At 34.6% G+C, this 13,464-nt stretch overlaps 1 protein-coding gene across 3 annotated transcripts in view; it reads right to left on the bottom strand.

The window, feature by feature from the left end:
• Positions 1-13,464, bottom strand: part of LOC103493300 (cullin-associated NEDD8-dissociated protein 1) — a 32,899-nt gene that overhangs the window by 8,771 nt on the left and 10,664 nt on the right. For all 3 annotated transcript variants that reach the window (XM_008453992.3, XM_008453993.3, XM_008453995.3), the window contains exons 7-17: positions 10,804-10,918; positions 10,540-10,697; positions 10,073-10,196; positions 9,735-9,785; positions 9,579-9,661; positions 8,126-8,210; positions 7,952-8,053; positions 7,727-7,825; positions 2,279-2,389; positions 688-771; positions 214-354 (exon numbers count right to left, since the gene is read on the bottom strand). In XM_008453992.3, the coding sequence (XP_008452214.2) occupies positions 214-354; positions 688-771; positions 2,279-2,389; positions 7,727-7,825; positions 7,952-8,053; positions 8,126-8,210; positions 9,579-9,661; positions 9,735-9,785; positions 10,073-10,196; positions 10,540-10,697; positions 10,804-10,918 (1,153 nt within the window). The remainder of the gene's footprint in view (positions 1-213; positions 355-687; positions 772-2,278; positions 2,390-7,726; positions 7,826-7,951; positions 8,054-8,125; positions 8,211-9,578; positions 9,662-9,734; positions 9,786-10,072; positions 10,197-10,539; positions 10,698-10,803; positions 10,919-13,464) is intronic.

A 13,464-nucleotide genomic window follows, 5' to 3' on the forward strand; every position in this document is an offset into this window, starting at 1 on the left:
TGTGTTCATTTTAATTATTACCGAATGACATTGCCACAAACATGAAAGAAAAACCATCTTTCTGGCATTTCAAATAATTTGAAGTTGTGAAGAATATGGATGGTGAAATAGCATACTAATGACAATAAAAAGGAAAACAAAAGACTGAAAGATAAATCTAGAACTAGAGAATAAAAACCGCATTTCATGAAAACTGGAAAGCAACAAACTAACCTTAACAGCTGTAAGTCGGGTAATCTCATTTCCCATCCGATCAACAAGAACTGGAAGGCAGGTTGCTAACTCTGCTTTGAGGTTGTCACCAAATGTAGACACAACAAGCCCCATGCAAGAGATGGCGCATTCCTTGACTTCCTGAAATGTTACATTAGAAGTTACACTATGATGTAATCCAACATCCCAATTTGTAAGCTCAATGAGGGCTATCGATGCATCCTTCGTCAGAAGCATAATGAAGATGCCAACCAATTGGCAACACTTTGAGTCTCCAATTTCTAAAATAAAATCTGAAGGTATAAAAACTGAAACTTTAATTATTTCTAAAAGAAAACCAGAACATGCCAATCAATTCTCCGTACTTTAAGAACCTTATGTTTTAAAGAAAAAATTCAAGATCAAATATAAAAACGAGCAGTAGTTGTAGATCGATGAAGCAAAATGTTGTTCAAACTTGGAGGTTTAGCACACCTGATCTTGATCTTGATTAGTCAGGCGTGACATTATAGCCTTATATATGGGATGCACATACTGTTTGAAGTCGAAACCTTGCCCCTGGAAAAGGAAAAGGATGTTGAGAAAAAAAAGAGAAAATTATTTAAAGCACTATGAATATCCATTGTACTCTTTATTTTCTAATTTCTATTATTTGAAACATAAGCTTGTTTAGTATCTTACTCATATTTTCAATCATTCTTAAATCTATGAGCTTGTTTGATATACAACTGAATAGTTTCTTATTTTTAGACTCATTGAATAAAATAGAAATAGATAATGTCTGTTATTTAGGTTTCTTTTTAGTGTTTCCAAATCATAAATTTAAAATTTGAAGATATAAAATCACACTTAAAAAGAAATAAAAACCGTGACTAATATACTATTCCTAAACCCTAAACTAATGCCAAAAGCATATCTAAGAGCACAAAACACAACTCTATTTTCATTGAATCTTTTGTATTTAGAAGGACGATGCCCAAGTATTTCTTTGTATTTGCATATGTTATTGTTATTGTTCCCATGTACTTTAAGCATGTCTCTTCTCATTTCTTTGATGAAAAGATTTGTTTTTGTTTAAAAAAATCCACAAAATTTTTATTTTCAATCACTAAGAAGCAAAATCTATGATCTCTTTGGAATGTATTTTCTGATTTTGTTTTTAAGATTAAGCTAATTAAGCAACCTTTTCTCTTTTTTTTTTTTTTTTATTTAGCAACCTTTTGTTTGTATAGCTTTTAACTCTCAAAAGAATAATTTTGAAATTGTGGCCAAATTTTAAAAATAAAACTACATATACTTTCAGAATTTTAATCTGGTTTTCTAAAATGTGGTTAAAGAATTTAAATATATATTTAGAAATAGATCATGAGAGAAGATATCTTATGTAGTAGGATCATGGTAAATAAGGGTATCTTGGTCAATCCTTAATTGACTAGAGTGTGCTTCTTTGATTGATTAGGATTAGGATTAGTCTCCTAGATTTATTAGAATTTTTTTTGTTTCCTATAAAAAAAAATAGCTTCTATATTAATTAGGATCGGGATTAATTTGTTTTTCAATTCTCCATAAATATAGAGTTGTCTTCTAGTATTCATGACTTTTAATTGATAATAAAAACTTTGACTTGAATCTTACAAAGAGTTCTCTTTTTGTCTCTAAGATTACATCAATACCTTTTTTTTTTTTTTGGATAAGAATCAAGTCAATATACATGGTATTGATGTAGATTACATCAATACAATTAGTCAACCTATATTTACTTCTATTGGTTTCTTTTTCTAAGAAGATAAACAAATTACTTTGACGAATGAAATAAAGCCAGCACAACTATAGAAAAATGAAACCAAAACACATCATCTCAAATACTTGAAAACTTTTTTTCTTTGGGAGGGGGTATTGTTTCAAATACGGTTTCTGGTTAGACACCAAATAAATAAATAAAAAGGACAAATAACATTCTTAGTAAAAATGAAAACTTGTATTTCGAAAAATATGAAAAAGTATTTAATTACCAAATACACCCAAGGAACTAAAATTTTATATCTAAAAGGAAACGTAAACTCACCTCAATACCAGGGCGAACAACCCGAACAAGTTCCCCACATACCCTCAATGCTTCAGCAGTAACCTTGTAATAACGCTCTTCAACAGCAGACAAAACAGGACTAGAGAGATCCTAAATCAACACAAAGATTTAAGCTATTAATGCAGTAATCACATCCAATCTCATTTGCTGGCAAAATGGGAAAATCTGTTTATACATTTAACGGCCAAGTTTCATATACACACTGCCCAACTATTGACGCCTGCATCTACACAGCGTTAAAGGTGATCCATCTTTTTATTTATAAAAATAAAAAAACAGGATAACAATTGCTATCCTCCCTTCACTTGTTATCTGTCTGATAGAGTATTTAGATATTGCTCGTCTCCTATCTGTTTTCCAAGATCCACAGTTGTTCCCAGAGGGAGGAGATTTTAAGCTGTGGACACCATCCTTCTAGGAGGTTCTCTAGCAGCTCAAAGAACCTCTCTTTCACTACCATCTAGAAATTTGTTCATGTGGCAAATTTTAGATGTTCTTTGATCTTGACAGAAGTCTATTCAAGAACATTAATTTCAACACCAACACTAAATGGTTGGAGGGAATCAGGGAAGAAGCAACCAACACTGGAATAAGGGAAGACGCGGCCAATATCCAGCAAATATTGGAAAAAGTGGCTCAAAACTCAAATCAAATTCATAACTTTTTTTAAACGTAAGCATAACTCTTCATTGATGAAATGGAAGAGGCTAATGCTCAAAGTACACAAAAACATAAGGACAAAAATACAGCGAAACATAGAGTCAGAGGATCGGGAGGTGCTTTGAACATCTCAATTAAGTTGACACATTCATAACATCCTCAACACATTCCTACACAAAGGAGATCCACTTGATATAACTTCAGAATACACACAGAAAAAAAATATAAGTGCTCCAATTAAGACATGTCTTAAATAGAGTTATTAGCAAAAGATTTCGATTGGAAACTCCACGAAGAAGCTAGTAGACTGATAGAACAAAGAAGATACGTCCAGTCCAAGGGCTTATCAAGAAAAACTCTTTGATTTTGTTCAGACCAAATTTTTGAAATTAAAACTTTAACTGCATTAGACGGTCTGGGAGACAGTAGAATGTCAATCAAAATTTGAGACATATTATTTTTAGTTGGCTTCTCAAAAACCCAAGATAAATTGAAGTAAAATAACTTCCACCACCATTTGCTTGTATATGAACACTCAAACAGTAGGTGTTGCAAGTCTTCACCATTGGCTTGACACAACAGGCACATAGAAGAGGATAAGCATTGATCCCAAAATTTGTATTGAAGGGTGGCTGACTTTTATAACAATGGCAAGAGCTCGAAAAAGAATAAATCAAGAAAATCAAAAAATCATTGAAAAGTACATGGTCGAAATTCTTGAGTGAAATACAAAGATATTTGGTGAAGAAAAAACGAGTAGAGATAAAGAAGAAAAGGTGTGTGTTGAAGATGAAGATAGGAGAAAGAAGCCAAGTTGACAGCACTTCAAACCCTACCCTAAATGAGGAAGTTGCATTGTGAGGAGAAAGCGATCAACCATGGGATCGTGATTTGATTGAAGAAGACACGATTGAAAAAAAGTGTAGAAGATGAGTTCAACATGACAGCTAAGCAACTTGATTTGAAGAAATGGGAGGACCTCGTTGGCTTCAAAGTCGCCAACTTTGTGGAAGTGGAAGAAACAAACAATGAAGATTTTCATGTTAATATAATCGAAGAAATAGAGGTCGTTGCATTCAACTTGGAGTCCTTTAAAAATTGAAAACATGGTGAAAAGAGACTAATAAAAAATACAAGATACAAAATGAAAAATCTAACTACTAAATCAACCATACCAATTCAGAAAAAAATTGTTCAATAAAAAGAAAATACAACAGAAAGGAAACATTAAGCTGGAAAAATAAAAGAACTCCAATTTAAGCATAGATCCTAAGGGGCCGTTTGGTTTGGTTTGTGGGTAAAGAGGGTGGGAATGGGTATCAGCTTACAAAGCCACGTTTGGTTGATGGGTATATTTTTTTTTTACCTTAGAAATGATGTTTCCCAGGGTTTATTATTCAACACAAGGGAAGGATTTCCAATCCTGTCAAGAAGCAAGGGTTTGCGATTCCTTCCCTCAACAGGTATGTTCTTCTTCCTTTAACAATCAACCATATCTTTTCTTCTCTTCTTCTTCTTTTCTTCTTTTAATTTTGTTTTCACAATTTTTCTTCTTCCCACAACGGTTGAGTCGTTCCTTATTTGACCTATAATCAATTCTCTTCTATGGTTTCTTGTTCTCCAATCCATCGTCCCTAGATGCGTCACATTGGTTTGATTATCTCTCTCTACTTCTCTCTCATCCAGTCGATTCACAGTTTAGAGAGAGAAATGGAAGCTTTTCATAGTTGATTTCTTGTTTTGATCTTGTTTGCTTATGGAGGATGTTTGGGAAGGTGCGAGTATTGTTATTTCTTGCAGATCTCTAGATTAACAACTTTAATTTCGTTTTAATTTGAATGATTTGTTCAAAATCTTATCATTTTGTTTTCACTAAGTTTTGAAGGAGTATTTTGTTAAAAGATCGTGTAGGAAGTTAAAGGATCATATGGAAAGTTAACCGATCGTGTAAGAAGTAAACGATCGTTTGAAGGTAGAAAGCTAAACGATCGCGTAAGAGGGTAAACGATCATGTAAGAGGTTGAACGATCGTATAGAAAGCTAAATAATCGTGTAGGAGGTTGTAGGGTAAACAATCGTGATAACATTTCCAGCACAACTAAACATATTTATAATTAATTCCCAAACATCTTATTCCCATGCACTATATTCCCAGGTATAATTTATTCCTAGCAATGTTATTCACATCCCTGTTCCCTCAATCCAAACATCCCCTACATGAAAAGGTCTCTGCAAAAGACTAAAAAAGAGTGCACCAAGAAGAAGCATTAGTCCTACAAATTTCAAAACAATCCATCCAAGAGATCGATTTATTGTGAAAGGCCCCTCAGCAAGCAAGGCTTTAACCGCATTAGATCAATTCAGCTGAGAGCCAGGCTTCAAAGCTGGACTGACCAAAATTTGCACCACATTTTCCTGACAATCACCACCAAACACCCAACCGATGTTGAAGAAAGAGGACAAATGCCTCCAGCAATGTTTTTCGTAATACCAAGGAAAGTAAAGAAGTTGCAAGTCTTCACTTTTGGCCATACAAAGATTAAAATATAAGGAGACAAGCAATAAGAGTGAAGCTTCTGTTGCATTCCCGAAAAACAATTCAAATAACCAAAATCCTTATTTAAGCAAGTAAATAAAAACGCCTCGGGATCTTTGTCTTCCATAAAGCTGTAAACAGCACCTTATCCAGAGGACAAGTAGTCAAGTGTTTAGAAAGAGACTTAATCGAGAATATCCCAGAAGCTTCTAAAGACCAAATTCATCAAGTTGAGCTTCCAACACCCCTTATGTCTGAAATCAGGCAAAGTAGATTCTGAAATTTGGTAATCTCATCCTCTTTCAATAGTCAACAGAAAGAGATAGACCATGAGGAGAGGGTATCATTCCTCAACTACTCTCATTAGACAACAATCTGCACTTGGTTGCCTAAGTAACATGTAGAAATTTTTTATTTTTCTTTCTAAAGAGAAACAAGTCTCTTCATTAAAATAATGAAATAAGACAAAAGCTCAAAGTACAATACGGAAACAAAAAGCAAAAGAACCTAGGGGTAGTAGGTGCACCCAGCCATCTCAACTAGGTTGATACTTCAATAGCACTAGTTTGGTCTATCTTGTCACCCTGCTAATCCTTCTAACAATACCAGAACTGAGCTTCAAACACTTGGTTCCAATAAAATCCACACGACCTTACTTGAATAGGATTTGTTCTATAAGGTGTACACAACCATGTCCTTAAGTTCTAAGTTCCAATTAAATCCACATAACCTTGTTTAAAAAGGGACTAATGCTCAATCCCAAAGGAAGAAAAAAAAAAGAATACAAAGTGAACATCAGTAAAGGGAAAAAAACAACCAAAATATTGAATAAAACATGAATAAAGGAGCCTGCAAAAGGAAGGGAAAGAGCACTGCAGGATGAGGCTTTGATAAGAGTCTGACTGCAAACAAGCAAAACACGTGAGATCATGAGAAAAGTTCCCAGATAACCAAAAGCAAGGCACATATCGCCTCTCCTCTTCCTCTTACCACTTCAATTAGCCCTGTCGCACCCCTTATTCACCAAGTTGTCTACCCTCTATCTCAATGTGGAAACTCATCACAATTCCATAATGCAGTCAACCAAAGGTCTAAAGCCTCCACTTCTATGGAAGTGGAAACAATTTTAACTCACACAAAAAATGTAGTTAGCACATTGCCACTAGAACCACATTTTTATCCTCTAAAACCTCATGAGATGCATGGTGATCGAGTTCAGTTCTAAAAGGTCTAAATTCCTTCATACTGTTATTCCGCTCTCAAGAAAGCATGGATGCAATTTACACCCCCAATTTATGGCCAGAAGAAAATTGACATCAGAATGAACCTCAAAGAGAGGAGTCGAGTAGAAAACAAGAGCAAGCACACCTGACATAGCTTGCAAAAGTTAGTAGATATTGTTCATGCTTTCATGCTCAGTTCCAATGTTGCTGATGCCATTGCGTGGTTGAACTCTATTTGTGGCCAGAATTCTTGTCGTTGAATACCTACAAAAAGGTGTAGTATAGGACAAGCTAACTTTGTGTTCTCTTTTCAATTCTTGAGCCTTGGCATGTGGGAGGTGACTTTAACATAACGTGATGGGTAAATGAACGTTTTTCAGTTGGACATACTACGAAATGTATTCCATAAGGTATTCAAAGATAAGTGAACCAGAAAGAACTTTGGGATTCCATAATACATTAATACTCCATGCTTCCATCTGCTATTCTCTTTCCAATTATTTTTGAAATTATAATCCTGTACATATTACAGATAATTGAAAGTCCTTTCTGTAGCCCTTGAGCCATGGGAATATCTCATCTCTCCTTGTTTTGTATGACCTCTTTCAATTCAACGTAATTATCGAGATGCAGACAAGTTTGGAAGACAGAGTGTACTCAATAATGCTTCTTAAGTTTGCTGTAGGGATCCTCCATAACAGCTGAAAATGACTACCAGCTCTGTAATATGTTTTCGTTGCTCCTAATGTCGACAGTAACACTCCTTCACTACTCACATAAATGCAAGTTTAACTAGGAAAAAGATACTATACTCACTGGCAAAGAAAAAAAGGTTAAAATACCATTTTGAGACCTACATTTTATCATTAGTAGGGACGTACTGAAGAGTCCTAAAAAAGTAAATAAGTCTCCAAGTGCAAGGACCAAAATGGTACTTTTAACCCATAAAAAGTACAATTTTCCACATGTTACAATGTATTTTAGCCAGGTGACTTGTTTTCTTGTTACCTTGATGTAAGGATGGAAAACTGAAGGAGAATTTGAAGCCAACACCAATCTAGTGAAAATAAGAGCTTCTATCTTCAAATTTGAGGTAGATGATTTGTCCTGCAAAGTTAAGAAAGGAAAGCCACGATAGAATAACAGAAAGGAAAGAATATAGGCATCACAATGGATAAGAATCAATTGCTAGAACTTATATGCAAAGCAACAGAAGATGACAATAGTGCATACACTTAATGCTTTTTCAATTCCTGGGATGAGTGATCCAATGTGATCAGCAAGACAATCAGGTAAGACAACCACAAGCTCTTTCAAGACGGAAAATGCGCCAACCTACAGGTTACCAGAGCATGAAAGTTAAATGGACAATACAAAACCCAGAACTGCCACCAACAATTTCTTTACCTTTGTCTTGATAGATTTCTCCCGTAGCTGCCTATTTATAGATTTCACGATCTTTGGCACTTCCTGATTTAACAACCACCTAGGACTGCAAATAATTGCCAATAAATCAATAGAAATGCCTTTTTATCAATTATAGAAACTAAATATAAATAACAAACAGGGAAAAAAAAACTAATCAAAGACCATATTATGAACTAAAAAGAAGAAAATCAGAATTGAACATCACTACTACTAATTATCAATTCAGAATCAAGATGTAAGTCCCATCAATAAATAAATATATACATAAAAAAGAAGATGTGCAAACAAGTAAAAAACGATTCCCTCAACGTGAAAATTTTGGAAACCCATTGAGGAGGGCATCAAAAGCTCTTGAGATGCCTCCAGTATGGGATCCAAGGAGGCGTCAAGACGCCTGGGTATCCTATGTTCAAAAATTTAAATGTCCATGCCAGGGAAATCTTGGATTCCTACCAAGCAATCAAACTAACAACCTCTAAAACATGAATTCTGAAACCCTACTGCACCCAGGACCTGTATATATAATTTTTGGATTGAATTATTGTAACGAAAAAAGAAATTTTTCGTTAATGGATGAAAAAGAAAAGGAAAAGTCATACATACAATCCCCCCAAGGGTAGAAATGATAAACAAGAAAACACAAAATCTACAAGAGCCAATAGAAATACTACTGCATAGTGCCATCGAAGTATTGAACGAAATCATTCTTCTAAAATAATTTCAAGGGTATCCAGTATCTCTGACAAAGTTTAAATTCATTCCGAACTAGAAATAACAGAAGAATCATTCCAAACTAGAATTTTTCTTTAGAGTTTTAGCTTTTAATAATGAAACTTCGTTCTAGGCTTGTATTGGCAACTTGGTAATTCTTGTTTTGTTTCTTCACATGTACTTCGAGCATTAGACTCATTCGTTATATCAATTAACAATCTCGTTTCCGTTTCAAAAAATAGAATTAACAACCCAACGAAGAATCAACAATAACAGAACATTATCCTCATTAAAAAATTGCAACTTTCGCTCTACTTTATGAGTGTTGGTTTCATTGTTTAACAAAAAAAAAATGGTGACAAGGATCACTACCATTGACTTCTTCCTAAAACATATGAATAATATTATATCTTTCTGTCTCAGGTAGACGTTGATGCCTTCCTTTGGGTGTCCTTGACCAGTTTGTATTTATCGTTGTCCATTTTCCTCAACAGTTCGAGCCTTTTTAGTACAATTTTCAGGTTCTTTCCTTTGTTGTTTGTTCTTTTAGTTCTTACTTCCGGCCTTTTTCTTTGTTTTGCTCATTACAATACCCTTTCATTTGGACCATGAAAACATGGCTTTGTACCAAATATTAAAGCATCACAGACAATGCACAAAAAAAAACACAAACACAAAGGCACAAATGAATCAAAAACCTTTATAGAACAAAAGAACTTGCCTCAACTCATTCATGTCAACCTGCCCTTTCGTTACATTTCCAGTTTGGCGCAACAGTTCAATAAAAGTACTAAATACATCCATCTGCGCACACACAATAACCATCCATTACAGATGCATGTGAATATTTGAATCTGAATTATAATATGCCTACTACCTTGACATTTTCTTCCCTCTCTTTAAATCTATCAATCAATTTTGGACAAGCCTGCCAATTAAAAATGACTTGAAACATTAGCGGACAGTGAAAAATAATAATAAAATTATAAATTGAAAAAAAGAAAACAACCTAATTCAAGAACATATTACTTCTCTAGATGTCAGAACTAGATCAAGATAGCTAGCTTTTTTCAGATCAAGATAGCTATAGCTAGTTCAAAGTTCAGAAATAAACACCATAGTCAAAGCCTATAGGTCAATTGGAGATCTGTTGAAAATTAAGGAAACAAGATGAGGAGAGAGAATTTAGCCTCCAAAAAAAAGAGGTTAAAGTACCTCCTCATACAGTCTTGAAAGCATCTCTGGTCGCGATACTATTAAAGCTGATAAGCATTTAGCAGCAGCTCGTCGAACTTTCCAGCTGAGATCTTCATCATCCGTATACTCATTGGCACTCTCACTGCAACAGAGTATTTGTTACAGATCAAATATCACCACTCAAGACTTGTGTCTAAATTGGAATGCTTTTAACTATCCTATATAATAAACTTATGTCTAAATTGGAATGCTTTTAACTATCCTATATAATGTTATTATCTTCCGTTTCCTAAGTTTTATGCTTTCTGATTTCTTTTCCTTCAATACTTGTATTTATTTAGGATTAGCCTCTTTTCACTATTTCAATAAGAAATTTGTTTCTTCCTGAAAAAAAAGTTATACATCAAATATGTAACTCCACCACAAATGGACTATATGTATATTAACAGAATTAGAAACAAAAATCCAAAAAGAATATATATTACTCCTCTTCCTCTTCTTCATGACTCTCATCGTCAGTATCTTCTTCCATATTATCAGTGAAATTTGGATCATAACTTAAATACTCCAAGGTAAGATGAAGAATGTCATCACAATAGGATGAAATATCCCTAGGGCACCTTAGAAGAAAACTTTCTAGAGCCTGCAATAAAAATTCCACTCTAGCAATATAAGAGAAGTGTCAAAGTTTCATTATAAAAACTGAAAATGATAGTGACGTTTTTAACAAATAAAAGTTAGAAGATTACCTGTAAACTGTACTCACGAAGCTCTTCATCACTTTCAGAAGCGCTTGTGCAATAATTGATAAGCACAGGAACAGTGTCCCCAAGATGTGGTCCAAAGCGATATCCAACTGCACGGCTACGATGCCAGAAATTTTAATCATTAGCTTATTCCTGAAACTACCAATTTCAGTTTGTCTCACAATTGAGAACCTTGAAAAAGGAAACACCATCAATTGAAAAATGGGAAAAAAAAAACAAAAACAAGGCAAAACAATGAGTTTTAAACTCAGCATACTTCATACAAATATGACTTCAAAGGAATTAAACTAATCACAAAACTAATAAACTGTAGAAATTACTATACTAGAAGTTTGAGGACTTATTATAACATGGGGCCTCAGTTACTCAATTAATAGCCTATTCAAAATCTTCACTTACATCACATCTAACATTTTCTATAAGAAACAGTTTCATTGATAAATGAAATATCCAAAGAGTACAACAATTATCAAATATAAAGAGACACGAGATGAACCAAGGGGGTAAATCCAACGATAAAGATTTTTTAAAAAAATAAAAACAACAGCTTTCATTGAAATCCCTAGGCTTTTTCACTACATGCTCTTTGTATAATCCTCTTGTACTTTGAGCATTAGTCTCATATATTTATCAATAAATAGGCTTGTTTCCATTTAAAAAAAACAACGGCATTCAATGAGAAAAAATGAAAGAATACAAGGACATACAAAAAACAAAACCCACAAAATCCCCTAGAGAAAAGGATTACAACTAAGTAAAATATTGCCCAAGGAATAATTACAGAAAGTCTTCAAAACCGAAGTCCAAAAAGAAACATAAAACCTCACTAGGGTCACTCTCCATGGTCCACATCACAAAACATGAAACCTAACAATATAAAACAGAAACCGGGAAGCAATAAAAGGAGAGAGAAACAGAAAGCTGGAAGGTGGATTGAAGTTGCAATAGGCCCTTGTATCGAATTGGACAATCTGAACAAACCAACAATCCAATGCAACTTAAACCAAGGAAGCCCAAAAGCATAAGATAATCAAAACATAAGCACCCATGTTGAGTCAAAAAATCATCAACACAAATTCAATTGATGCTGAGATGGAAAAAAGGCCAAAACGTGGAAGGAAGAATGCAAACCAATGAAAAGTCAGGTTGATAATGACCCTTCTCTAAGCAAAGAAGTGACATTTTTCTCGTATGAGGTCGAGCATTCAATTTTCAGATTTTTCTACTGCACTTCCTTTGTTTCACTATATACTTGATTTTCTTTATCCTAACAAGAATAGCCATATAATACAAAGGTCATTTTCTCTAAACCAAGGTACCAATGTATTTATGTGAGGCCCTGGATTGAAAACTAGCTCATCTGACGGTGGAGGAATGAAATCATACTATGTGCTTCGAGCAGCTCATAAATGGATGGATGAGGAGAGTCGAGAGGAGAAATAAGACCAAGTGAATAGAAACCAAGAGTCTAGAAATAGAGGCCTAAAGAGAAATAGAGAATCTAATAGACGACGCATCACCAATAAAACTCAGATGCCCTCTAAAGATTTCGTAGTTTCTCTCACTCCAAAGCCCCCATAAATTAGCTCGCAATTCAACCTGCCACTAACCTTGCCATTTATCAGGGAAAGGAAGATGATGGAAAAAAATTCCAAACACATCCCTAAAACTTGGAAAGCTAACAAACTTGAAGTTGAACACCTCAAAAAAGTGGCTCAAGACCACCCGAGCAAAATTACAACTCTACATGATATGATCAAGATCCTTCGCCCTTCTTTACAACAAAGAAGCCCTATTTTTTCATACGGAAACAACTTTCATTGAGAAAAAATGAAAGAATACAAGAGCATCCAAAAAACCTAACCTCCAAAAAAAGAAACCCACTAAAGAAAGGGTTTCCAATAACATGATGGAGGGCTAGGTTTGGGTGGCCTTCAAAATAAGAATTTGGCTCTTCTAGCCAAATGGGGGTGGAGATTTATGGAGGAGGAAGACTCTTTATGGAGTTCGAAGCATCCATGGAAAAGAGCCCTTGGATTAGCATCTCAAGAGTTTGGAGGAAGGTGGAGCCCTTGATTTCCTTCAAACTTGGTAATGGTTCCAGAATTGCTTTCTGGACTGATTTGTGGATTGATGGTCTCCCTCTTAGCATCCGATACCCACAGTTATTTAGGATTGCCCTCCTACCAAATGGATCCATTGCAGCACATCATATAATCTTGATAGAAGACTATGGTCTTTGGAAACTTCCGGCAAATTTTATGTCAAATCTCTCACAATTCATCTCTCACCCTCATCACCTTTGGCTAGAGGTCTTTACAAAGTCTTATGGAAAACTAAATGCCAACAGAGAGTAAACATTCTTAAATGGGTTATGATTTTTGGACTCCTAATTGCTCATTGGTTATGCAAAGGAAGCTACCAACAGTTGCATATCACCTTCAATATGCCCTCTGTGCAAGCTAGGAGAAGATTTGCAGCATTTGTTTTTTATCTGTTCCTATTCTGCTAGTTGCTGGTGGAAGTTTTTCTCCACTTTGGAAGTTGCTTGGATTTTAGGAGATTCTCTTAGTTAAAAGTTCAGCAGATTTTATTGGGTCTTATCTTAAAGGATCAAGACTAATCTGAAATATTTGTCAAAGG

Source organism: Cucumis melo, chromosome 6 (assembly GCF_025177605.1).
Source record: "Cucumis melo cultivar AY chromosome 6, USDA_Cmelo_AY_1.0, whole genome shotgun sequence".
Lineage (NCBI taxonomy): Eukaryota > Viridiplantae > Streptophyta > Magnoliopsida > Cucurbitales > Cucurbitaceae > Cucumis > Cucumis melo.